Source organism: Mesoplodon mirus (assembly GCF_964341445.2).
Source record: "Mesoplodon mirus genome assembly, chromosome: 18".
In the NCBI taxonomy this organism is placed as follows: Eukaryota; Metazoa; Chordata; class Mammalia; order Artiodactyla; family Ziphiidae; genus Mesoplodon; species Mesoplodon mirus.
Window position 1 is genome coordinate 65,529,168 of NC_138994.1, and position 27,274 is coordinate 65,556,441.

At 42.5% G+C, this 27,274-nt stretch overlaps 1 protein-coding gene across 1 annotated transcript; it reads right to left on the reverse strand.

Moving 5' to 3' along the window:
• Nucleotides 1–26,985, reverse strand: PCTP (phosphatidylcholine transfer protein). The gene is made up of 6 exons (XM_082605596.1): nt 26,797–26,985; nt 14,337–14,454; nt 6,149–6,228; nt 3,015–3,186; nt 2,067–2,134; nt 1–936 (listed from the first exon to the last, which is right to left on the reverse strand). Exons 1-6 carry the CDS (start codon nt 26,935–26,937, stop codon nt 871–873), a joined length of 645 nt encoding a protein of 214 aa, XP_082461722.1. The 5' UTR covers nt 26,938–26,985; the 3' UTR covers nt 1–870.
• Nucleotides 26,986–27,274: the final 289 nt, after the last annotated feature.

Below are 27,274 nucleotides of genomic sequence, written 5' to 3' on the forward strand. Positions count from 1 at the left end.
TAGAGTCAACCACACCACTAATTAATATTTCCCTGGCTGTGAACTCTTATCCTTTCAACATCTCCAAACATTCTAGAAGGGAAATTGCATAAAAAGACACTTTATCTCAATGCTGTGTGCAAAGTAGCTTGGCTTCTGGTAACTGCCAGAGCTGTCTTGATGCCTCAGTGTCCAGTAAAATGCAGAGCTAGTGAGGTACAGACAGCCTTCTCCAGTGGCATATGGGAAAGAGAGAAACCCAGACATGGGTGATGAGAAAAAATTGTTATCACACTATACACTTAGTCAGGCCTGCAACGTTTTCCAAAATGGTTTAAAATCAAAACAGCTCATGATCCTCCACAAGCAGGAATGGGGAGAGGCTTAGTGGATTATCCTCAAATCAAGGCAGCAAAGCATAAGGCAAATGGACATGAATCTTCCAGTCTTGGTGCACTGAGCATCAGTTCTGAAGAAAATGCAACTTCAGCAGGAAATCACCCCCCTGGGTTGCAAGAAAGCGCATGTGGAAAGGAGCCAGCTTGCCAGGATCAGTCACTCTTAGATGGTGTTGTCAGTCCTCCACCCAAGATCTCCCTAGAATGGCACAATGGATTGACTGTGTTCCTTACTGAGGACTCCCCTTTTTAAAAATAAACAAGCAAAAGTTTCCCTAATCTGACCCACATTCAACAGTGGAAGAAGGCAGTGGGTCCTGGGGAAGGAAGAGTGGGAAAGGAAGCCGGGCATCAGGCAAACACACTTGGGGACAACATGCTGGAGAGCGTGCAAGTCTCTGAGGACAAAAAAGTGAAAGGCAGGCTGAGCGCTGGCGGTTGTGGCACTTCCGGAGACATCATTCCATGGACACAAGGCTCCCAATTCCCTCCCTTAGGTTTTCTTGTGATAGTTCTGACAGGCTCTCGTCATGTCTTTCAAGAAGTTAGGAACTCCTTTCTGCAAAGGAAAGGAGACTGTCACTTCTATGTCCTCACAGGGATTATTCCTAATTCTTCGGGATGTGGCAAAGGTAAAGGGAGATGGCTTTGGGAGTAATAAATATGACAATAGGGCCCACGAGCAGATTTCCACAGAGCGTTCCAACAGATGATGACAAAAGGTGAGATGCAGGGCACAGGTAAGGCTGAACCGCAGGGGCCACTGTTACAAGACCTTGTTGTATATTTTAACTTCTGCTAATAAAAAGCTAAGATATTTCTAAGACACCATTTTTTCAAAAGAAAAAGAAAACCCAAAAATGAGATTGGGTTAGGCTGTGGGATTCTTCCAAAGAAGTGAGAGAAAGGACTTGCTTTACAGAATTAGAAAATGGTAAGGACTGGGGGCAAGAGGCAGGACATGTCATTCTTTAGTTAGTGTTGAACGTTGTTCAAGACTTTCTCCAAACATTGTTCTATTTACTCCTTCTCCACAGGGTGGGAATATCCATCTCTATTTTTAAGAGGGAAGAAATTGATGGCTTTCCTAGATTACACAGTCAGAAACAAGGCCAGGATTCAAAATATCACGTGTTTGACTCAAAACCTATGTGCTTTTTCACTCTCCCAGGGAATTGGTGAGCCTTCCAGCCAGTAAGTAGGGCCTTATAAAGCAGACTGAATGGTTGGCATGATTCCAGGCCCTAGGCAGTTTCTAGTCATCTGGGTACCACTGTGGTTCCCTCTCCTTACAGAAAAACAAAATAACCATTAAAAAAGCTGAAGGCTTCCCCAGGCTTGGACATGGCTGGTGTCTCCTGGGCCAGGTTGGCCTGTCAACTCCTCCATAAGCAGATAGAGGATCCACAGGCACCATTGTCCCTACAGGGGGTAGGCTATTGTGATCCTGGTATGGGGTCTCAGAGCAAAGCAGGGAGGGCTGACATTCCAGGTAAAGATTATTTGTCTTTTGTCCCAGCCTCTGTGCTGGGTATTGGCAACCCCAGTCCTAACCACAGTCACTCAACAGAGCTGTCTCATTGGAGAGCATCATGAGGCCTGAGACAGCAACCTCCCCAGCCTGACAGCTCCACGGGCTGAGTCAACATGTGTCACACACACTTCCCCTCCTGCCTCCTGGCATCTCACCTTGGCAGCCCAGTTAACGAGCCAGGACGGAATCTGGCCACCTGGATTATCGAAGTAATACATGAAAACTAGAGAGGGAAAGAAAGGACAATTCAAAAGGAAGAAACATGTTAGAAAGATACAATAACAAACCTTGCAAACATTCCACCTTCATAACCAGGTACCGAAAGTAAGGAGGGAGGTGACATGGAATTCAAGTGGACTCGCCCCTCTGCCTTGCCTTACGGGAGACTTACATGTAAACATTTTGGAAAACAGTCAAGGCACATTCTGCTGATATTTATTAAATGCCTGACAAGTGCTAGACTTGGATAGTCTCTCATTTTATTATTTCTCTCACTAATCATCTCAATCCTAAGGAGTTGATAAAATTGAACCCCAGTTTATAAATGATAAAATGGTGACGCAGAAGAGTGGGCTGACATGCCCAAGGTGGCAGATCTAACACACGTCACAACTAAGTTCAGATTTTGCCACAGCCTCAAGGCCACACTGATTCCAGTCCAGCAGGTGGCCGCATGGACCCCTCGCAGCCTCTCTCCAGAGGCTGGAACTCAAGGCAGGCAGGTCTTGAGTCCCTGGGTCTTTGCTGAGCAGGAGCTGCCTCCTCAGAGATGGTCCCACCAGCCCTCCTGCCCCGCCTTGGCCAGTGTGTGCATGGACAGGACCAGCCTGAACTGAGTTTCTAAACATTTTGATTCCCTTGGATGTTCTGATTTCATCTGGACGATGCAAGAGTCAGTAAAGAATGAATTGATCAGATTTAAACATCCACGCTGCACTGCAGACAAGCTTCTGTGGTGAACTGAGTCTCCCTTGTTTCTTTTGCACCCGTGCCCAGTCTCTGACCTCAGGGAATAAGCATCCTGCATTTTATGTGCCTTGCAGTCAGCCTGGCCTTCACGTGGGTGGTCCTGGCTGGTGCGCCAACACGTGCCCCCTTTTTACCTTTGCTCTTCCTCTTGCCATCGCTCTGGATCGCCAGGCTCTGCTTGTACTGCGTCACCCGAATCACGCCCGACTTCTCTGGAAACTGTGGCACGGAGGTGCTCTGGGCCAGGATCACGTGGATCTTCTGTCCTTCGTGGTCCAGCTCTCGCCGCTGCCGCACATAGACGTACCACACCACCAGTCAAGGCACGACACCAAGGCCAGCACCTCAGATGAGCAGAAGGAAAGCCCGCAAGCCAGAAGCAAAGGGAGATAATTCTGTTCCTCCACTTGGTATTTGCTCCCTTGCACTGTTACTTCACTTCCTGCCCTGTCTGCCTACCTGCCCTGCAAAACCATAGCTCCTTCCAACTGGTGTTCTTATTTGAGAGCATGTATTACCCACCTGTGAATGGTTCCCTGCTGCTTTTAGTTATGTGGGGAACCCACTCCTTGTTTCTCCAAGAAGGCAATGAGATCTCAGAGGATTGGTCACTTATCAGCTGTGTGATCCTGGTTTGGTTACTCAACTTTTCTGAGATTGGTTTCCCTCTGAAAGAAAAGACGGTACCACTGCCCTGCAGGCAGACTTGGTGGGGGCTCTAGAGAGAGACTAGAGCAGAAGCAGCCCTCAGTAAACAACGGGGCCATTGCTCTTTGTCCTCTCCCTAAGCCCTCATCACTGACCTCTATGCACAGAGGATGGTCAGGAAGGGTGACTTACACCTGGAGATCATAGGAAGACACATGAATACCTGAATATTTAGTAGGCAGATGCCCTTGCTGGTTCTGGTTCACCAAGAATCACGAAGCCATTTCAACTTAATAAACACTTATAGAATAACCACTATGTCTGTGGCACTATTATAGGGAAGATGATTTGATTTTAAGAAACAAGAGTCACCACTTATTGAGCCCTTACCACATACATGCATCGTGTGCTTTACAGTTAGCATCAATTTTGATCCTGAGAAAGTCCCTGTAAGTTCAACATAAGTATCCCCATCTTACAAATGACCAAACTGAGGCTCAGAGAAGTAAAGAAACTTGCTGAAGACCCCATAGCCCAGCTGAAGTGATGGAACCTGAATTTGAACCACGATTAGGCTCCAAAACCTGGTGAGATTTTCATAGCTACAGAGGGCTCAGCTCTTTAATGTGTTCATTAGACTTTCCAATAGTAGAATTTTAGGTTTCACAGGAGAAGGAATTAAAGCCTAAAATAATCCAAACAATCACTGTAAGTACAACACAGTTACACTTACTGCAACAGCCGTGACCACAGCCCCAGACCAGCTCGGAGGCTCTACAGCACCCACGGTGGGCTGCCCCTCCCCCAGGCACCTTGCAGGATGGTCTATTGCCCCCACTCTCTATGCACTGATGAGTAAAACTCTTAAATGTTTTAGGGAAGGAATGAAGTTGCTTTAGCTCCGGATTTCTCTCCCAAGTCTTTTATTTTTTCCTCACAGCAAATATGGTCCCACACCTTGCTTAGCTCATGTGATAGGCATCACCTGACACTCCACTGAGGAAAAATTAACTTGATATATTGACTGCCATTTCACAGAGTTCTTTGAAGGGTTGGAAGGTCCAGCATGGCACACAGTCTATGAGTGGAGAACCACTAGTTTACTGAGGCCCATTTGAAGGGCATTTTCCAAGGTCACAGAGCAAACCAGGAAATGAGCGCACACTTAACCTGGGATCCTTCCCTCCAAAACTAATGTTCTTTTTCATTACACTGTTCTCTAATCTAAAAATTGAATAGCCCTTGTTGGAGAGACATATGTGTATATACAAGGACTAAGAAACTCATTATGGGACTGTGTGACACTGGAAAGCAAATGAAACCAAACTTCAAGGAGCACCAAGCATCCACTCCTGAGAATAGCCCCCAGCAGTATCCACATGAGGTCAGAAAGTGGTGTTGCCCTGGTTCAGATCACCTTCTCTGGTCACAGCTGGACCTGGGCCCAGGCCTGCCTCTGCCACCCACTAGTGGTGAGAAACTGATGAGAACCTGAGCAGGGTTCTGAACCTCCCTTTCCCTCAGTTTCCTTCCCTGACTGATGGGGATGATGGCTCCTACCCTGCACAGTTGTTGGAAGGAGGACAGAAAACAACATAAAATCTAAGGGATTAAGTAACCACAATTTCTTGAAATACCTACCACCTGTATTTAGCAGTCTGTGGGAATTGTGCCAGAAATAATCCCTTATGGAGTCTGTAATCTAGCTGGGCCAGGGTAGACACATACACACAAAACACACAGGAACAATACCCACAAACCACCCCCATGCCCCCTTTCTTTCTAAAGAACAATTGTTTAGGAACATACAGACTTACAGAATATTAGAGCTAGAAAACATTCCAGCGATCATCCAGTTCAGTGGTTTCCAAGTTTTTTTTTCCTTTTACCTAAACAGACCCTTTGTTAAAAGGATTATTTATGGAAATTCAGTGTGTAAAACACTCAGCTGCTATGATTGAAGAGAACAGTGGAGTGGAAATCTCACCTGTCCCCACCTATATTCTACCCCATCTGCCCACCCAGCAAATGTCCATCAAAGCCCCCCAGGCTGGCTCTAAGGGGGCCTCATAGAGCCTTGGAGTGTCAGCTAAGACTCCTCACATCCATTCAACTGCTTCATATCATAATCAAGGAAACTGAGGGGAAGAAACACACACACAGTGTCCGGATCCAATATTCGCGGAGGAAGGGAGGTGGAGGGAGCTGGAAATGTGGGGCCTGAGTCCCAGCCCCTAGTCTGCTGCTAACCACCTGAGTGTGGGCCTCTGTCACATTGCCTCTCTGGGTCCCTACTTCCTTTCGTATAGATTGAGAGAGTGTATTGAATACTCTTTATGAAAAGTTGTTTTCAGGTCCCCAATTCTCTGGCACAAGGATTTCCTAGAAAACTTTTCAGGAAGCTATGAGCTGCCCTCCCGTGACCACAATTACAGATGCTCCGCATGGTCAGGCCCGGAAATCTGAAAGCCACACAGGAAGCAACAGCTGTAGCAGATGTCTGTGCAAGAGTCAAAGACAATATTGTCCACACCTGCTGGACATACCACCATTGGGTGATGGCCATGGGGCACAGAAACACTTCAAAAGCTGAGTAATGGTGTGCTTTTGGAAAGGATACATCTCTGTTGGACATGGGAAAAGGGTACTTGACTTGCCAGTACACCACTGCTTCTCCATTGCATTCTTTTTCATAAAGTTCTAAAAATAATAATAAAAAAGAAGTTATTGCATCTAGAAGCCTCTTTGGTGTCTATTAACAAGAAGCTTTGCTTCCCATCAGGAAACTTGCACAAGCCTCTTAGATAGCCTCATCCACCAGAGGTCAGACAGAAGAAACAAGAAGAAATACAATACTGCAGCCTGTGGAACAAAAAACACATTCACAGAAAGATAGACAAGATGAAAAGGCAGAGGACTACGTACCAGATGAAGGAACAAGATAAAACCCCAGAAAAACAACTAAATGAAGTGGAGATAGGAAATCTTCCAGAAAAAGAATTCAGAATAATGATAGTGAAGATGATCCAGGACCTTGGAAAAAGAATGGAGGCAAAGATCTAGAAGATGCAAGAAATGTTTAACAAAGACCTAGAAGAATTAAAGAACAAACACCTTGAAGAATTAAAGAACAAACAAACAGAGATGAACAATACAATAACTGAAATGAAAAATACTCTAGAAGGAGTCAATAGTAGAATAACTGAGGCAGAAGAACGGATAAGTGACCTGGAAGACAGAATGGTGGAATTCACTGCTGAGGAACAGAATAAAGAAACAAGAATGAAAAGAAATGAAGACAGCCTAAGAGACCTGTAGGACAACATTAAACACAACAACATTACATTATAGTGGTCCCAGAAGGAGAAAAGACAGAGAAAGGAGCCAAGAAAATATATGAAGAGATTACAGTCAAAAACTCCCCTAATGTGGGAAAGGAAATAGCCACCCAAGTCCAGGAAGCACAGAGAGCCCCAGGCAGGATAAGCCCAAGGACAAACACGTAGAGACACATAGTAATCAAATTGAAAAAAATTAAAGACAAAGAAAAATTATTGAAAGCAACAAGGGAAAAATGACAAATAACATACAAGGGAACACCCATAAGGTTAACAGCTGATTTCTCAGCAGAAACTCTACAAGCCAGAAGGAAGTGGCATGATATATTTAAAGTGATGAAAAGGAGGAAGCTACAACCAAGATTACTCTACCCAGCAAGGATCTCATTCACATTTGACGGAGAAATCAAAAGCTTTACAAACAAGTGAAAGCTAAGAGAATTCAGCACCACCAAATCAGCTCTTCAACAACTGCTAAAGGAATTTCGCTAAGAGGGAAACACAAGAGAAGAAAAGGACCTACAAAAACAAACCCATAACAATTAAGAAAATGGTAATAGGAACATACATATCGATAATTACCTTAAATGTGAATGGATTAAATGCTCCAATCAGAAGAAACAGGCTTGCTGAATGGATACAAAAACAAGACCCATATATATGCTGTCTATAAGAGACCCACTTCAGACCTGGGGACACATACAGACTGAAAGTGAGGGGATGGAAAAAGATATTCCATGCAAATGGAAATCAAAAGAAAGCTTGAGTAGCAATACTCATATCAGACAAAATAGACTTTAAACTAAAGACTATTAGAAGAGACAAAGGACACTACATAATGATCAAGGGATCGATCCAAGAAGAAGATATAACAATTATAAATATATATGCACCAAACATAGGAGCACCTTAATACATAAGGCAACTGCTAACGGCTATAAAAGAGGATATCGACAGTAACACAATAGTGGGGGACTTTAACACCTCACTTACACCAGTGGACAGATCATCCAAACAGAAAATTAATAAGGAAACACAAGCTTTAAATGACCAGATAGATTTAATTGATATTTATAGGACATCTCATCCAAAAACAGCAGATTACACTTTTGTCTCATGTGCACATGGAACATTTTCCAGGATAGATCACATCTTGGGTCACAAATAAAGCCTCAGGAAATGTAAGAAAATTGAAGTCATATCAAGCATCTTTTCTGACAACACTATGAGATTAGAAATCAATTACAGGAAAAAAAACATAAAAAACACAAACACATGGAAGTTAAACAATACGCTACTAAATAACCAAGAGATCACTGAGGAAATCAAAGAGGAAATCAAAAAATATCTAGAAACAAATTACAACAAAAAAAATGACGATCCAAAACCTATGGGATGCAGCAAAAGCAGTTCTAAGACGGAAATTTTTAGCAATACAAGCCTACCTCAGGAAACAAGAAAAATCTCAAATAAACAATCTAACCTTACACCTAAAGGAACTTGAGAAAGAAGAACAAACAAAACCCAAAGTTAGCAGAAGGAAAGAAATTATAAAGATCAGAGCAGATATAAATGAAATAGAAACAAAGGAAACAATAGTAAAGATCAATAAAATTAAAAGCTGGTTCTTTGAGAAGATAAACAAAATTGATAAACCATTAGCCAGACTCATCAAGAAAAAGAGGGAGAGGACTCAAATCAATAAAATTAGAAATGAAAAAGGAGCAGTTACAACAGACACCGCAGAAATACAAAGCATCCTAAGAGACTACTACAAGCAACTCTATGCCAATAAAATGGACAACCTGGAAGAAATGGACAAATTCTTAGAAAGGTATAACCTTCTAAGACTGAACCAGGAAGAAATAGAAAATATGAACAGACCAATCACAAGTAATGAAATTGAAACTGTGATTAAAAATCTTGCAACCAACAAAAGTCCAGGACCAGATGGCTTCACAGGTGAATTCTATCAAATATTTACAGAAGAGATAACACCTATCCTTCTCAAACTCTTACAAAATATAACAGAGGGAGGAACACTCCCAAAATCATTCTAGGAGGCCACCATCAGCCTGATACCAATACCAGACAAAGATACTGCAAAAAAAGAAAATTACACACCAATATCACTGATGAACATAGATGCAAAAATCCTCAACAAATTTCCAGCAAACAGAATCCAAAAACACATTCAAAGGATCACACACCATGGTCAAGTCGGATTTATCCCAGGGATGCAAGGATTCTTCAATATATGCAAAACAATCAATGTGATACACCATATTAACAAACTCAAGAATAAAAACCATATGATCATCTCAATAGATGCAGAAAAAGTTTTTGACAAACTTCAATGCCCATTTATGATAAAAACTCTCCAGAAAGTGGGCAAACAGCAAACCTAGCTCAAAATAATAAATGCCATATACGACAAACCCACAGCAAACATCATTCTCAATGGTGAAAAACTGAAAGCATTTCCTCTAAGAACAGGAACAAAACAAGGATGTCCACTCTCACCACTATGATTCAACATAGTTTTGGAAGTCCTAGCCATGGCAATCAGAGAAGAAAAAGAAATAAAATGAATCCAAATTGGAAAAGAAGTAAAACTGTCACTGTTTGCAGATGACATGATACGATATGTAGAGAATCCTAAAGATGCCACCAGAAAACTACAAGAGCTAATCAATGAATTTGGTAAAGTTGCAGGATACAAAATTAATGCACAGAAGTCTCTTGCATTCCTATATACTAGTGATGAAAAATCTGAAAGAGAAATTAAGGAAACACTCCCGTTTACCATTGCAACAAAAAGAATAAAATACCTAGGAATAACCTACCTAGGGAGACAAAAGACCTGTATGCAGAAAACTACAAGACATTGGTGAAAGAAATTAAAGATGATACAAACAGATGGAGAGATATACCATGTTCTTGGATTGGAAGAATGAATATCGTGAAAATGACTATACTACCCAAAGCAATCTGCAGATTCAATGCAATCCCTATCAATCCCTATCAAATTACCAATGGCATTTTTTACAGACCTAGAACAGAAAATCTTAAAATTTGTATGGAGACACAAAATACCCCAAATAGCCAAAGCATTCTTGACGGAAAAAAACGGAGGTGGAGGAATCAGACTCCCTGACTTCAGACTACACTACAAAGCTACAGTCATCAAGACAATATGGTACTGGCACAAAAACAGAAATACAGATCAATGGAACAGTATAGAAAGCCCAGAGATAAACCCATGCACGTATAGTCACCTAATCTATGACAAAGGAGGCAAGGCTATACAGTGGAGAAAAGACAGTCTCTTCAATAAGTCGTGCTGGGGAAACTGGACAGCTACATATAAAAGAATGAAATTAGAATACTCCCTAACACCATACACAAAAATAAACTCAAAATGGATTAGAGACCTAAATGTAAGACCAGATGCTTTAAAACTCTTAGAGGAAAACATAGGAAGAACACTCTTTGACATAAATCACAGCAAGATCTTTTTTGATCCACCTCCTAGAGTAATGGGAATAAAAACAAAAATAAAAAAATGGGTCCTAATGAAACTTAAAAGCTTTTGCACAGCAAAGGAAACTACAAACAAAATGAAAAGACAACCCTCAGAATGGGAGAAAATATTTGCAAATGAATCAACAGACACAGGATTAATCTCCAAAATATATAAACAGATCATGAAGCTAAATATCAGAAAAACAAACAACCCAATCAAAAAATGGGCAGAAGACCTAAATAGACATTTATCCAAAGAAGACATACAGATGGCCAAGAAGCACATGAAAAGCTGCTCAACATCACTAATTATTAGAGCAATGCAAATCAAAACTTCAATGAGGTATCACCTCACACCAGTTAGAATGGGCATCATCAGAAAATCTACAAACAACAAATGCTGGAGAGGGTGTGGAGAAAAGGGAACCCTCTTGCACTGTTGGTGGGAATGTAAATTGATACAGCCACTATGGAGAACAGTATGGAGGTTCCCTTAAAAATTAATAATAGAATTACCATATGACCCAGCAATCCCACTACTGGGCATATACCCAGAGAAAACCATAATTCAAAAAGACACATGCACCCCAATGTTCACTGCAGCACTATTTACAATAGCCAGGTCATAGAAGCAACCTAAATGTCCATCGACAGGCGAATGGATACGGAAGATGTGGTACATATATACAATGGAATATTACTCAGCCATAAAAAGGAACGAAATTGGGTCATTTGTAGAGACATGGGTGGATCTAGAGACTGTCATACAGAGTGAAGTAAGAAAGAGAAAAACAAATATCGTATATTAACACACATATGTGGAACCTAGAAAAATGGTACATATGAACCGGTTTGCAGTGCAGAAATAGAGACACAGATGGAGAGAACAAATGTGTGGGCACCAAGGGGGGAACGTGGTGGTGGGGGGATGGCAGTGTGATGAATTGGGAGATTGGGATTGACATGTATACACTAATATGTATAAAATGGATAAGTAGGGCCTCCCTGGTGGCGCAGTGGTTGAGAGTCCGCCTGCCGATGCAGGGGATACGGGTTCGTGCCCCGGTCTGGGAGGATCCCATATGCCACGGAGCGGCTGGGCCCGTGAGCCATGGCCGCTGGGCCTGTGCGTCCGGAGCCTGTGCTCCGCAACGGGAGAGGCCACAACAGTGAGAGGCCCGCGTACAGCAAAAAAAAAAAAAAAAAAAAAAAAAAAAAAAAAAAAAAAAGGATAAGTAGTAAGAACCTGTTGTTCAAAAAAATAAATAAAATAAAATTCAAAAATTCAGGAAAAAAAAAAAAACAAGAAGCTTTGATATGATGATCCTGTAGGGATGATAAACCACTCACTCATAAGGCACAGAATTCTAGAAAACTCAGATTTACTACCACTGAAAGTTTGCTGCCCAGGGGCAGAGTTTAGTAGATAAAAAACAGAGTAAAAATTAAGGAACCCAGCAAAAATTGTTCATCATATAGCACAAAGAACACTCTCAAACAAATGCAGTGAAATAAAATTAGGCATTAAAAAATAAATTTTCAGGTTTAAAAATCAGGAAAACCGGGCTTCCCTGGTGGCGCAGTGGTTGTGAGTCCGCCTGCCGATGCAGGGGACACGGGTTCGTGCCCCGGTCTGAGAAGACCCCACATGCCACGGAGCGGCTGGGCCCGTGAGCCATGGCCGCTGAGCCTGTGCGTCTGGAGCCTGTGCTCCGCAATGGGAGAGGCCGCAACAGTGAGAGGCCCGCGTACCGCAAAAAAAAAAAAAAAAAAAAATTCAGGGAAACCACCAGATGTCACTAGAGTATCAAATGTTTTACTGTTGTGTCCTTACGCCCCCCCCTTTAGATTTCTTGACATATTACAGGTGTCCTGGGACTGAGCGACCCAGTCTAGTGTGTTCAATTGGGAAACGAAGTTTCCAGAGAGGGCAGTGTCCTTTCTAAACAGCTAGAAAGTTGCTTAACTGTGCTAACCGTAACTTTCTTTCCTCTCTCCTATGTTGCTTTATACCACAGCTACAGGGACCAAATCTCCTTAATATCCACCATGCATATAGCGCATAGAGCATCAGCTCTTGTAGGGAGATAGCAAAGGAATGCCATGAAGTGTGCACGCTGTGCAGGAAGCTTCTAACTAACCATTTAAAGAAGGCGCTACACCAAGGCTGCTGAAGGAACCAAGAGAGTCCCTTGAGGAGATACTAACTGTGGCAATGTGTTAATTAATTTAGCTTTTGAAAAAATGAAATCTATTAGAAGCAGACCATGGGGTAAAGAGCTTGCCAGCCCACTGGTACAGGAGGCTGAAGATGCCCTTGAGAGGAAGGGAAGGAGCGGACATCTGTTGCTTTGCCTGTTCAGCTGTGGCTCTCCGCTTCTTGGACCAGCATCTCCTTTTTCTCCTTCACTATGTGGTTTAAGCAGGACTGACCTGGTGTTAATTATAGGGGTGGGATATTGGGCCAGACATGGCCAAGGTGATTAGTTTAGGGAAGGCATGTGTGGACAGAGTCTTGGCTTGCAACTCTAGCAAGTTTAGGCCAACAAGTGTTTTTTTAAAGGCTCTCGTGCAGTTTACAGAAGATCTAGGAGGACCAGAGTTAGGTTAGAACCTCAGGATGGCTCCAGAGAAGCCAAACTACTGCTGTCTCTGGACCATACTCCATAGTGTGGAACGCTGATGCCAAGTACCACACATCAGAGGCTCTGCCAACGTCTACAGCACACGAGTGAACGATGTCTGCTAGAGAGATGGACAGAGAACTTGTGGCTTCTCCCTTGAATAGGTGGCATCACAATTCCCTCTAGATAGGAAGGGTATTTGATAGCACTAAGTGACCCAAAACCATGATAAATGTCCCCAGGAAGTAAGTATATGATCCATATTTAGTCTATGAGAGCCAACCCTGGGACTCTGGCTGCATCAGTAGGAAAGCTCCTACTCCTCTGGGGTTATGTACATGGTTAGAATGTAAGCCTGCACCCTCTGGTGGCAACTTTGCCATGACATAACAATCTGCCTGAGAATGAGGTCAACACAGAAGAAAACACAGTCAAGCTGGAGATATAAAGTAGTGGATGTAGCTGACCTGGAAGCCAGACATCTATGCACTTTTCAATTCCATGAACAGCAACAACAAAAAAACGCTTTCTCCTTTTCTTACACTGACATTTGTTAGTGCTTGGTTACTTGCAACTAAGATTCCTGACCACAGCAAGGGTATGTCAGGGTTTCTGTGTCCCTGGGCTAGCTGCTGCGTATCTATCCCGCTGTGACTGGGATGGCAGAGGCCACTCCCCACTCTAAGCAGCAGGAAGAGCCCTATCTAATGCTTCTCATAATTCTCCCTCACTTCTAGTGAAAACCTAAGAAGTGTAGCCAGGTGGCCAGCCTAGGCCCTTGGGGCTCTGGACCCTCCTCCCACCCTAGTTCCAGATTCTGCTACCCCAGCAACTCAATAGCACCCGACTGCTCACAGTTTTTTAATATTTCATGTTGTTTCATGCCTTCCTCACTTTACTCATGCTATTCCCTAGACCTCAAATGCCCTTTATCCACTCACCCCCTCACCCTCTCACCTCTTCACATATAGGTATTCTTGCCATTTATAAAACTCTGATTCAACCTCTGAAACAAAGCTTGGGTACCACCTCCTCCAAGAAGCCTTCCGTGACCACCTAGGTTTATGAGATGACAACGAACTTATAATAAGAACAAAGCAGCCCTCAGAGCAAACTGGAGAGTGACTCTAATAATATGCAAGGAGCAAATCCTAAGATTAGCAAAGTCACATTTTAACCTAGAACTTTAAGACATATATGCCAAAATTAAAAATGAAACATAATATAGTAAAAATTAAACCTTTTGCTTACTGCTGGCTAGAATAAATAACATTAGATTCTACTTTCTAACTGGTTTTGTTGAATTGTAAGTGTCACTCACCTTTAACATATTGGTCCCACTGTTTTCTATAGTCTAAGTCCATATAGACATCTACAAGTAGATCCGGTGAGCAATCCTCCAGGACGCCAAAGACCTTATACTCATACACTCCAGTCTGCTATAAAAACAGAACAGATAGAAACAACCTATTGATTCTCAGGTTGAGATTACACAGCATATGAAAAACAGCTGTTCACGCAGCACCATTGTTGAGCACCTCCTCTTGGTCTTAGTGAAACAATAGTGAAAAAGCAGATGAGGAGCCTGCTCTCATGGGTCTTATATTTGGCCTTAGGCATTGGAGGTGGTGACAGCTATACGCTATCCAGGTAATTTAAGTAGGATAAAAGAGGGTTATGTGATAAATGGTGTCTAGTTTTGGTGGGCTGGTGGTGCGTCCTATATCGTCGGGTGTTCAGGAAATGTCTCTATTGAGGGATTTATCAGAACGGTTTCTTCTAAATATTAGAAGGATCCAGCCATGGGAAGATGAGGAAAGCCCACTTCTGGTTGGGAGGGGGCCCGATGATTTGCCTTACTCACAGAACAGAAAGTCAGGGGGTCCAGAGAACTGTGATGGGGGAGAGTGGTAGGGGCTGAGGTCACAGAGGTAGCAGAGGCCATGCCCAAAGGGCTTTGTAAACCGGGATAAAGCGGTGAACATATTTTTATAATTGCTATGGAAAACCAACAAATAATTTTAAATATGGGAATGACTTTAAATAGGGGATGACTTTTAAAAGATGATTCTTGCTGCTTGGTAGAAAATAGATCATAAGGGAGCAAGGAGATGGGTTAGAACAGCGGTCCCCAGCTTTTTTGGCACTAGGGACCGGTTTCGTGGAAGAGAATTTTTCCACAGACCAGGGTGGAGGATGGTTTCGGGATGATTCAAGTGCATTACATTTATTGTGTACTTTATTTCTATTATGATTACATTGCAATATTTAATGGAATAATTATATAACTCACCCTAATGCAGAATCAGTGGGAGCCATGAGCTTGTTTTCACTTGCCATTCACTGATAGGGTTTTGAAATGAGTCTGCAAGCAATTGATTTATTTTGGTCTCTGTGCAGTCAGACCTCTCTGCCAATGATAATCTGTTTGCAGCCACTCCCCAGAGCTAGCGTCACAGCCTCAGCTCCACCTCAGATCATCAGGCATTAGATTCTCATGAGAAGCAGACGACCTAGATCCCTCATGTGAGCAATGCACAGTAGGGTTTGCACTCCTATGGGATTCTAATGCCACTGCTGATCTGACAGGCGGTAATGCGAGCGATGGGGAGTGGCTGTAAATACAGATGAAGCTTCGCTCATTCACCTGCCACTCACCTCCTGCTGTGCAGTGAGGTTCCTAACAGGCCACAGACCAGCACCAGTCCGTGGCCCGGGGATTGGGGACCCCTGAGTTAGAAGACCAGTGCAATGGTCCAGAAAAGAGATGATGGTGATTAGACAGGAAGGTAACAACAGTGATGGGGAGAAGTCAGTGATTTAGGGACACATTTTGGAAGTAACGTCAACAGGAATTGCTGACAGACTGGCCGCAGAGACAGAGAAAACAAAGAGTTGAGGATAATTCTTATAACATTTGCTTAAACAACCAGGTAGATGGGAGATCCATTTTCTAAGACAGAGAAAACTTGCAGAGGAGGTATTTGTGGGCTGCAGGGTAACCAAGAGTTCCACCTTAGGCAAGTTGAGTTTGAGATGCATTATTAAACATCCATGTAGGGGTATCATATAGGTAGCTAGCATTCAGGGTTCAGACTACTGTTTTAGATATCCATGGGGCGTAATGAAACCCAACACATTGTTTTACCAATTCCAAGACAGAATTTTTCTATAAGTGACTTTATTTTTTTTAAGTCTTTATTGAATTTGTTACAATATTGCTTCTGTTTTATGTTTTGGGGGTTTTGCCATGAGGCATGTGGGATCTTAGCTCCCCGACCAGGGATTGAACCCTCACCCACTGCATTGGAAGGTGAAGTCTTAACCACTGGACTGCTAGGGAAGTCCCTATAAAAGACTTGTGTATAAAGGAATGAAAAGGGGGCAACACACCAGTCTCAAATCATACTAGTCCCTTTTATTCAGCAAAAGACCATATCTAGATTCCTAAGTACAAGAGATTTTCCTTGTTTTCATGTTAAGCCATATTCTGTGAGGGTTCTGGGCTGGAGTTGGTGACACTACAAGCTTCACTCTCCATACAATGGCAGCTAACAATTCCTGAACCTCACCTTGTCTAAAGGCTCTATTGTTAAAATTAAATCAATGTCTCTTAATTTCAGTGCAAAAGCAAACAAACAAACAAAAACGAAGCTTTTATATGTATTCATATTTCCACGTGCTAACGTAATCTGATTGGCTAATCAAACATGAATGAACCCATCTTCTTAAACACCGTTCCAGGGACTTATCTGAGGTCAAGGGGTAAACACGGGGAATCTTTCTAGAGATCCTGAGGCTTCAAGTGTCTCCTGACTCAGGTGGCATAACCCAGGGATAAGCATATCCCAGTTTAGGAATCTCAGATGTATATGAAAGTACCAGGCAGGAAATGGAAGGTAAAATTGAAACTGAATTCATAAGGATGTTTCAGCTCTAAAAGTATGTGGCTTTATACCAAGGGTTTCCAACCAGCAAATGACAAGCTGGTAAGTGTGACCCCCTTACGTGCTGTGCCATGGATGCCCCATAGGAAAGGCAGGACTCAAGAGAAACAACTCCCTCCATTCCTGTCCCCTCCCCTCAAGCTCACAGATGGGGAGAGAGTGAGGGATTGTACACACCACGCATCTACACCCACACACATTTTAATGTCTTAGGAGAGGGACAATTAGCTTCTGTTCAGGAGTACTGGGTCCCCATTTTCTACACATACTAAGCAAAAGGGATAATTATGTATAGAGATAATGATCTCAACTCCACATGAGTTACCTTTGGTTATCTGGATGAATTAAGACAGTTTTCTAGAATTGGTTCCCATCCCTCTGAATATAGTTTCAGCCCTAGTAACCTCAGTCTTGTACATATCACAGAAAAGAAAAACAGAAAGCTCTCTAGGAAGAGAAAAATAGAAAGATGTGATTAACCTGAATACCAAAGAATGAACTATTGTGACAACTTCCTTTAAACACTTCCTTCGTGGCAGAACTGAGAAATGCCAGAACTCCAGAGGACAAAATGCTTTGTGACATCTTTTCTAGTCTATCAATAAAATGTTCTTTTCAGGCTCTGAGCAACCCCACCCAAATTCTTGGATCAAAGCACTTTTTCACCCCTTATTTCTTTCAAAACAGGGTCTCAGCAAACATACTCACGTTTTCATTATATCTTTTACAAAATAAAGTGAATTTTTTATAATTATAGAAATAATTCATATTCATTATGGAAAATTAGAAAATGCCAAAAATAATAAAGAAAATTAAAATGATGTGAAATTCCATAATCCACAAGTACCCACTGGAAATATTTGACATGTTTTTTGAGTAAATAAATACTTCTACGTGTTATAAAATGGGAGTAAGATGGTATAAACAGCTTGTATTCCTATTTTTAACTATATTATTTTGAAACTATGGAGCAATAACAACTAATTTAATTATTCTTGTAAGTTATTTCTGTTTCCATATATTTTCACAATTATGAACATTGCTGGAAAAATGATTCTGTATGGACAAACTTGGTTCATAATTCTAACATTTTCACAAGGAAAGCAAATTCTTCCTTAGAGATAAATTTTAGGGTAAAGGACATTAACATTTTAATGCTCTTTTTACTTTTTCTAAGCCTTTAAGAAAAATGTTTACCTATTTATACTCTCACCAGTAGCAAAGGAGCATCTTCCCAGGATTAGGTACCATTGTTTGTACAAACAATTTAATAGAAAAAGAACATAAACCTTAGTTTTATTTGGGCAATGTTTCTAGTATTGCCCACATAAAACTTCAGTATTTAGTCTCTTTCAAATTAGAGATATAATTCCTGTACAACATTTGTTGCAGATATGTTTCCAAACATACTACCATTTCAATAAATGACTCCAAACAAGTTTACTGAAGAGGTTTTTGGCTTTTCCTGAAGGTCCTCCAGAAAACCACTTCTAAGAATGGCTCAATTTTTTTTTTATCTAAAGTAAAACACACTGCATGATTTTCTAATGCTCCATTTACAGGATATTTAATTTCCTATACTTGACATGGTAAAGGAATTATTCAATGGTAGAGAATCACTCAATATCATGTGTAGAATATAATTCTCAGAAGAAACAGAAGATTCGTTATAGCATATACTCTCTTTCTTACTAAGAGAAGCCCTATGGCCATGTGCACAGCTAAAAACTTTCCTCGTCTCCTATACAAGTAGAGGTAATAGCCATAAGACACCTCCCTCTTGTTTTGAATATGTATATGATTCTGGAGCTGCAGCAGCTATTTTGTGACTAAAAGACAACAAACATGAGAAAGCAGAGTGAAAATATTCAGAGTTTTATTAACATCGTTGATCAGCTAAACCAATGCCAGCAACTTCTGACCTCTGAACTACTTGTTAGGTGAGAAAAATAAACCCCTCTTTGTTCAAGTCATTGTTAATCCAGTTTTCTGTTACTTGCAGCTAAAAGCAGTCCTAATTATTACAAGTAGTTCTTACTGAGAATTGTACTTGAGCTCTGTCATCCCAGAAAAACAGTAGAGGTTAAGAAAATCTCCCACCCTTTGGGTTCCAGAAAACAGCTTATCACAAAAGAACCACCTTTCCCCTCATGACTTAGATGAGACTCACACACACGCCCCTTGTTTACCTGTCACAAGGCCAGACATAGAGCCTCTAAATTCCCTTTCATTGCCCTGTAAATGATTAGCTAAACTGTTATTCCACTGATCAAAATACTTGTTAACCAAGCTAGTTAAGCACCCCTCCTTCCTCCAGACCCTAAAATTTGGCCCAGTCTCAGCCTGAGTCAGCATCCAGCACCTCCTGAGAATGGACTGGCCTCAGGGTAAGATATTTTCTGTTCTATTCTCCAGTCAGGCCACCTTCATCTCACTTGCCCACACATGGCTTCTAGCCTTGCTGACTTCTCTCTATAAAAGAAAGACCTTTCTGCCTCACTTCTGAGATACTCGTGGATCTTATGGTCAAAGTATTCTCCCTACTACAATATTCCCCAACCCTAAGTCCAGGTTTGTTTTTCCTTTAACATTATTTTAAGGAGAAAAGTAGACTGACAAAACATCACAAGCAAATATGACTATGTGTAAAACATTAAAATAGTACAGAAATACATAAGCATTACTAAAAATGAATTGTCAAGGAAGAGAAGAGATAATGGACACTATTAATGGACATTAAATTGAAGCATATTTAATTTTGCACAGATATCTGAAACTTCACACACACTATCATAGAAAGTTCCACCTCCTTCCACTATGTAACTCAGAAAAAATTTATGGACCCACTATGTTCTTGGCCCTGAGAAAACAATCAAACATAGTCTTATACTTGGTTGTTCAGCTTGGAATGTATTTCCTTTGGTGATCTGTCAGCAGTCACTGCAACAATCATGTATTATGCATTTGAAGTCTTCCAATCACTCGGACCTGCTGTAAGTTCTTTCAATAACACTAGCATTTGTTTCTCTGAACACAGTGCAGTTCTCAGTTTTATATTCATTATGTCATATAATCTCAACATAGCCCTGTGGTATCAATAGGGGCATTGGTATCATCTCCACCTTTACATGAGGAACTGAAGCTCAAAGACACTACATTAGTTGCCTGAGTCCTACAGTTAACACTTGGGACAGCCAGAAAGAGGGTGACACCGGCCCCTTCTTCTTCCCACAAAGTCTTCTAATTTAGCTCTATTCTCTCTGCACATTTGCTCCAAGCCACTGTTCCAAGTGACAAGCTAATAATTTCAGTAAAGACAACACAAGCTCTTAGAGCTGGAAGGGGTCTTAGACCTTTATGGAAAAGGTGACAGTGACTCGCCAAGAGTCAGCTGATGACTCTTGGTGGCAAAGCCAGTGTTCCTGCACCAGACCACCTAGGATGGACCTCCCACTGAGATGCTCCCATGAGTCCTTCAGCCTGGTGCGTTTGTCCAATAGGCCTCCAACAGCCAGAAGAGGTATTTTTCAGATGTTGCTTCTGGGGGATTGAGACAAGGAAAAAGGAAAAGGCAGGAATGGAGAAAGGATAAATATTATCACTTTCAATGAGCTAGGGCTGTGGTATTTTTCCATATATTATTTCAGAGTCATCTCAAAACTCCCATGCCAGGAAATACAGTGTGGTATTTATAGAATGGGCTTGGAGTCACAACCCAGGTATAGTCTAAGCTCTTCCACCTACTAGCCTTGCTTTCCTCAGCTGCAAAGTGGGTCTAATAAGGGTTTCTACCTAGGGGAATGATTATGAGGATTAAATTAGATAATCCATCTAAAGCTCTTACTGTGCTGCCCAGTATGTAATAAGTACTTAGTAAGTACTAATAAGGTAGGTGTAATAATGATCTCCTTCTTCCAGATTAAAGAACTGATAAATCAGAACTGTAATGTAATGCACATTTTACAGGAACTAACATCTATGCAGCACCTGCTCTAAGCTGGGCACTGTACTTGGAGATTAATACTCATAAAAACCCTATGAAAAAGCATCTCATTATCTCCACTTTATCAGTGAAGAAACGGAAGGGGTGTGGAGGCACGCTTTAGCAATTAGCTACTGTCATCACTAATTTTTGAGATGTTCTGTTATTCTGGCTTACTAGTCTAAAAATCAAGCTGTTACATTTCTTACCAATTGTAATCCAAATGCATTTTTTAAAAATTTCAATTTTTTTATTGCATTCATAGAGTTAAAATATTTTGAGAAACATTGCTGCCAATAGTTCACTTTTTTGTCCTAAGCAGAATAAATTCTGTAGCGCTAATGTGTTTACACCTGAGAAATGTCAAAAGGTCATAATGTTTGTGTTTGACATTTGCAATTCCCACACAGGAGTTATCCCACAGAGGAGTAATCCCCACTGTCCCTAAACACTGACACTTCACCTGCAGAAAGGCATCACTCATTCTCTTGAATTATGGTGTTTATCCGCATTTACATCACTAACTACAAGACAGCCTTGGTGAATCACATCTCTCTAATCCTATAAATGCACCCTCGGAGTGTGCACTGAATTTTCTTTGCCTCTCATAGAAGAGCTCATTTCCATTCCTCAGGCCCCAGGACACCTCTCCAATCTACCACTGTGGAAACTGTCCAACTCCAGCCCTCTGTGGCAAGTAACAGGCTCAGAAGGTATGAAAAGTAAGCATTTTTCACCAATAAGAATCACTCCTAATGGCAGATGTCAAAGCTGTAGCTGCCACTGGGCAGTGTGTATGAAGAAGACTGTATGAAGAAAGACAGCTGACTAAATCAGATTCAATATTTGAGGTCTCTCCAAGAACACATGGCATGTTTAATCCTGAAGGACTGCAGATAGCTAGGTAAGATAACACTGATAGCTAATGCTTGTTGAGTACTTACTGAATACCAGGCCCTGGGCTGAGTGCATTACAGGGGTCATCCCATTTAAGCTATGCAATGAAAATATGAGGTGTGGACCATTGGTAAACTCATTTTACAGACAACAAAACTGAGGTTTAAAGAAGTTCTGAGAAATTCCTGGGAAAGTTAAGTCTGTAGAGACAGGAAGTAGCTTGGTGGTTGTCTGAGATTGGGAATGGGATCAGCGGATGACTGCAAATGGGCAGGAGGTTTCTTTGGGGGTAACACACATGTTCTAAAATTAGACTTGGGGAAGGCTGCATGACTCCATAAATTTACTAAAAATCAGTGAACTGTACACTTAAAATGAGTAAATTTTGTGGTACTTAAGTGATACCTCAAAAAAGCTATTAAAATAAAAATAAAAGGTTATGAAACCCACCCAAGGTCACACAACTAATGAACTTGAAGTTCATTAGTTGCAACAGAATCTGGACTTGAAGCCAGCGATGTGACCGCAGAGTTCAACGTCTATGAACCTGCCTCAAATAGTCACTGGCCTCTCCCAACATGTCATTAGATAAATTAATAAGCCCTCCGGGTGCATATAGCATTAGGGTGACCATATAATTTATCATTCCAACCAGAACACTTTTGAGTGAGAGAGGTGTTGCAAAATGTTTCACCAGGACAAGTGTAAACCAGGCCTGTGGTGGGTACATGGGGACATAGATCACCCTTGCTATAGCTCACAACCAAACACCATTCAATTTACAAGGTGCTTCAAGATGTATCCTCTCATTGGATCCCTGTACAAATTTGGCAGGACAGGAATTATCTCCAGCTTGTAGATTGGGAAGCAGAGACTCAGCTAGGGTCTTAGGTTCATAAATCCTAAAGAGATAGAGCAATTAGGCATCAAAACTGTACGTTAGACCAGGGTTGCTAAATCTGTCATGCTGGCTATTTTTCACAGTCCACAAGCTAAAAATGTTTTTTACATTTTTAAGTGGTTATATAAGTCAATACATAATTACCTCCATTTTGCCTCTTAGCCTATAAAGCCTAAAATATTTTCTATTTGGCTCTTTACATAAAAAAATTCACAGTCCCTGCTTTAGACCATTGCCACCACCACTTCTAAAACGTACACCCCAGGAAAACTCTGAATTACTAGAGTTGTTCTGCAATTCCACATGCAAGAGAGAAATCTTTGTGTCATAAGCCCCAAATATACTATATTTTATTTTGAATCACATGGCGGTTTACCATCTAAGCTCAGACCACCCTTCAAAGTAAATCTGCCAATCTTGAGCACACCATACAAAAGAAACACCAAAAGGTCTTAAATCAATCATATTCAAACTCAGAAAACCAAAGAGAAAAAGAAAATCTTGAAAGATGCTGTGGCAGGAGGGATGGGGGAGTACTTTACCTACAGAGGAATACAGATGAGAACTACAACAGACATCTCCTGAGAATCCACCCTGCAAAAAGAGGGTGGAGTGAAATATATAATATTTTGAAAGAAATAAGTTACTGACTAGAATTCTATATCCAATGAAACTGTCCTTCAAGAGTGAAGAAGAAATAAAAACTTTTTCAGACAAATAAAAACTGAGGGAGTTCATCAGTAGCAGACCTCCTCTGGAAGGAATGTCAAAAGAAGCTTTTCAGGCAGAAGAAAAATGGTATAGGTAAGGTGCTCAGATCTACATAGCAAAAAAAGTGCCTGTTTTATTGTCTTAAAGCTTCTGGAGGACATGAACTTTGTCTTCTTCATCAGGCATCACCAGGGCTTAGCAAAATGCAAGCACACAATAGGTCCTGAAAGACTGCTTGAATGGGTCATGAACCAATATTTTGGAGGTTTCTTCTCACTAGGACACATTCACACAGCCCAAAGGCAGCTGTGGAGCACAAAGTTCGACTTATACCTGCAGACAGAAGAGGGGGATCCTACTCACCCCTACCCCGTAAGTCCCCCAAATCTAAATCTTGGGACCAGCATCTTCATACTGCCTCATACCACACCCTCATCCTGAGAGACAAGTGAGGAGAGGGAGAACTGAGGCTCTGACATGTCCATCCAGCTGTATGCTCAGGAAAGATGAAACAGGAGAGAGACAGAGACAGAGAAAGAGACCGACAGAGAGGCAGAGAGAGAGAGAGAGAGTCAGCCTCGATCAGCGGCAGTAGAAGGAGGCAACACATGGTGTTCGGCTTTAAGACATGGTGGCCCTACCCATGAGTAAATATGGCTCTGTAAATGTCCTGGGTGCAACAATTGTTCCATCCATCACACTGGTACCTACTCCTCCCTTAAGAGAGAGGCAGAAGGGTGGGAGAAGGGAGCAGAAGGGTCCTATCATCCGGAAGTAAAGATGCCCATGATGCAAACTGGATTATGATCCCACCTGGGGAATGGGAGTGGAAGCTTCTCATCCATCGAGGTAAATCTGTTCTCATGGTAGTTACGTCTCTGCTTCCCTCCAAAAGGCCAAACTTTCTCTCAGTGCAGGCTGGCTAACCACAGAGTTTTCCCAGTAAATCCAGGCTCTCAGTACTTCAGAAGGTCAACAATATAGGAAAGAAGAGTCCCTGGGAAAGTACTGTCTGCTCCTCACCAAACTCATCGATTACAAGACCTATGAGAGGACAGAGGCAGTCCCTTCTCACAGTGCCAGACACTTGGTTTAAAAACAGAAGTCAAGCGCTCAGCCAGATCTTTTCAGTCCAACACTTTCTTGGTCTAAATCAATGATGTGAGCCTCTGCACTCCAGTTGCACACCATCTATTGGCAGTTCACAATGTCTTGGCAACTGGTTAAAAAGAAAGAAGGAAAGAGAGAGAAAAGAAAGAAAGAAAGAAAGAAAGGAAGGAAGGAAGGAAGGAAGGAAGGAAGGAAGGAAAGGAAAGGAAAGGAAAGGAAGAAAGAAAGAGGAAGGGCTTGTACCCAACACAACAGGGCCTCTTGACATTTAATACAGATGGAGATCAAGGTGGCCCTCCATCCTAGCTATTGAGGCTCAAGGGCACACCTCTGGGAATCGTACAGCCTCCAACTTACGAAAGTTATCTGGAAAGACTTGTCAATGTACCATGACTGCCCTCACACCCAGAACGGGTGGAAATAAGACTTACAGTTGGTAGGGATAGGAACTATTGTGAATACCACTCACATCCTCCCCACAGAAGGGAGATGGGACCTGCTACATAACAATACACAATGGAAACAATACATAATACAATGCCAGTCACTCTGTCTCAGCTCAGGCAGTGGATGTTGTACGATAAAAGGCACAAAATCAAAAGAGCACAAGCCCGTGGTGGGGAGGTGAGGGGAGCAGTCAGGGTTGACTGGAGGACAGGAGGGGTATGGACAAGTCATGGGAGGTAAAGCTGGAAATGTGAGTTGGGACCAGCCTAGTACCACATGCATAGCCCACCTGGCAGCACTTGCCCTCTTTCAGAGTCAGTGTAGGAGCATATTTACAGCACAGGTCTGGAGCTAGATAGCTGAGTTCCAAGCCCAGTCTGAGTCTTGAGCAATCAACTTAACCTTTCCAGATATCCATTACCAAATTGAAAAAAAGGTGATAGTCATAGTACCTTACATATACATACATAGTAACTTACAACGTGGGGTTGATGTGAGGATTAAGTCAATGCCTGCAAAGCACTTAAACAGTGCCTGAAGCCTAAGAAAGCATGCAATGTGTTAGCTATTACTGTAGGTATTATTATTATTAATTCTGCAATCAACAGGGCCACTAGAAGGAGACTGATAAGATCACAACCTCTCCCTCAGGTGCTTGATTGGACTGTAGTGTGTAGGATGGAAAGGATCAGAGAGGTGGAAGGCCAAGAAGCTAGTTTGGAGGTCACTGCAATTCTAGGTAAGAGGTACCATTCAGAGTAGCAAAGGTAAAGGAAAGAAAGGGAAGGGAAATGGACCAGACATCAGATACAACTGAGCAGTGAACTGACAACACTTGGCAAATGACTGGGCGTAGCTGGTGTGGAAAATAAAATGGTCAGAAGATAAAAGGATGTTGTCTGAAAACATGTCCATTTTTGCACCAAGGTAACTGCTGAAATGACACTAAGAAATTAATTCTGCCTGCTCTTTACTGAGCTTCCTGTTCATCCTGTGGTACCCAGTGACCCTGGTACTCACAGACACTCAGAGCTTCTCCCTTCTCTAACACTCTAATCTTCTGATCCTCTGCGAGGAAACCTCAACTTCACTTTCTTTGCCTAAAGGTGACTTTTATGCTTCTTGCCATACAGCTACCCGCACACAGAGCAACTGATGACTGGCCATGATTCCACCTGGCTCCAAAGGCCTCCAGGCAGGCCCCCAACTCCATTCCTCCTACCCTTTTAGTTAATCTTTCTCCCGGGAAGCTTCAGACAAGTTATTAAGTCCAATTTACAAGGAAGCGGGGAGCAGCCAAACGAAGCAAGTCAGTAAAATGACTAGAGATGAGAGTAGGTCCCTTCTCAGCAACACTCCTGTCCCCACACGTAGCCCCCTGCACATCCACTCTCTGAAAAGTCCAGTCTCTTTTCTACCTATTCAATCCTAAAATACTTCCCACCACACAGACACCACTGGCATCCAGCCGGGAGCGGGGCTCCACGTCCCTTGCAGGCAAGTGCATGGAGCTAAGGATCAGCAGACCCACCTTTTAACTCTATCAGTCAGTTGTAACAAACGACTTGCCCTGTGGGGCCTCAGACCTGAGCCTAAATTCTGATGACCTCCCCACTCCCCGCGACCAGCAGGGGGCAAAGTCAGCGGGAGGCACCCCCAGAGCTAGCTCCTCTGAGCTCCAGAGGACACGCGAGGTCCGCACTTCCGGCTACAGCCCCGCACTCCCCGCGGGCAGGGGAACCCCGTATGCTGTCGCCCCGTGGTCCTCCAGCGAGCCTACAGCTACCTGGTCCAGCAGCCGGTAGATGCTGATACCGAAGGTCTCCACCAGCAGCTCCCAGTCGGCCCCGGAAAGTGCGGGCTGCTGAAGCTCAGCGCAGGCTTCCCGGAACTGCTCCTCGGAGAAGCCGCCGGCCCCAAGGTCCATCCTTCCGCAGTAGCTGCTTCTCAGGCCGCAGGGAAAGCCAAGGACAGGCTAGGTTCGTGTTCGGGGGCGGGGCGAGAGGGTAGCCCAGCGTGATTGGCAGGGAACCGAAAAGTGATTGGGAGAAGGCGCGACTTGGGAGAAGGAGGGTAAGGGGAGGCGGGGCCAGTGAGGGGCGGGCCTAGAGAAGGTTTCCGCAGAGCGAGAGCTGCGGAAGGACGGGAAAGAAAGAAGACTAGAGAAACTTTGGACTTGATCTGCGGAAAGCTGGAGAGGCTAGGAAATGGGGAGGCTTCTAGACAGAAGAGAAAAGGAAGACACTAATGTCATCTCAGAAGCA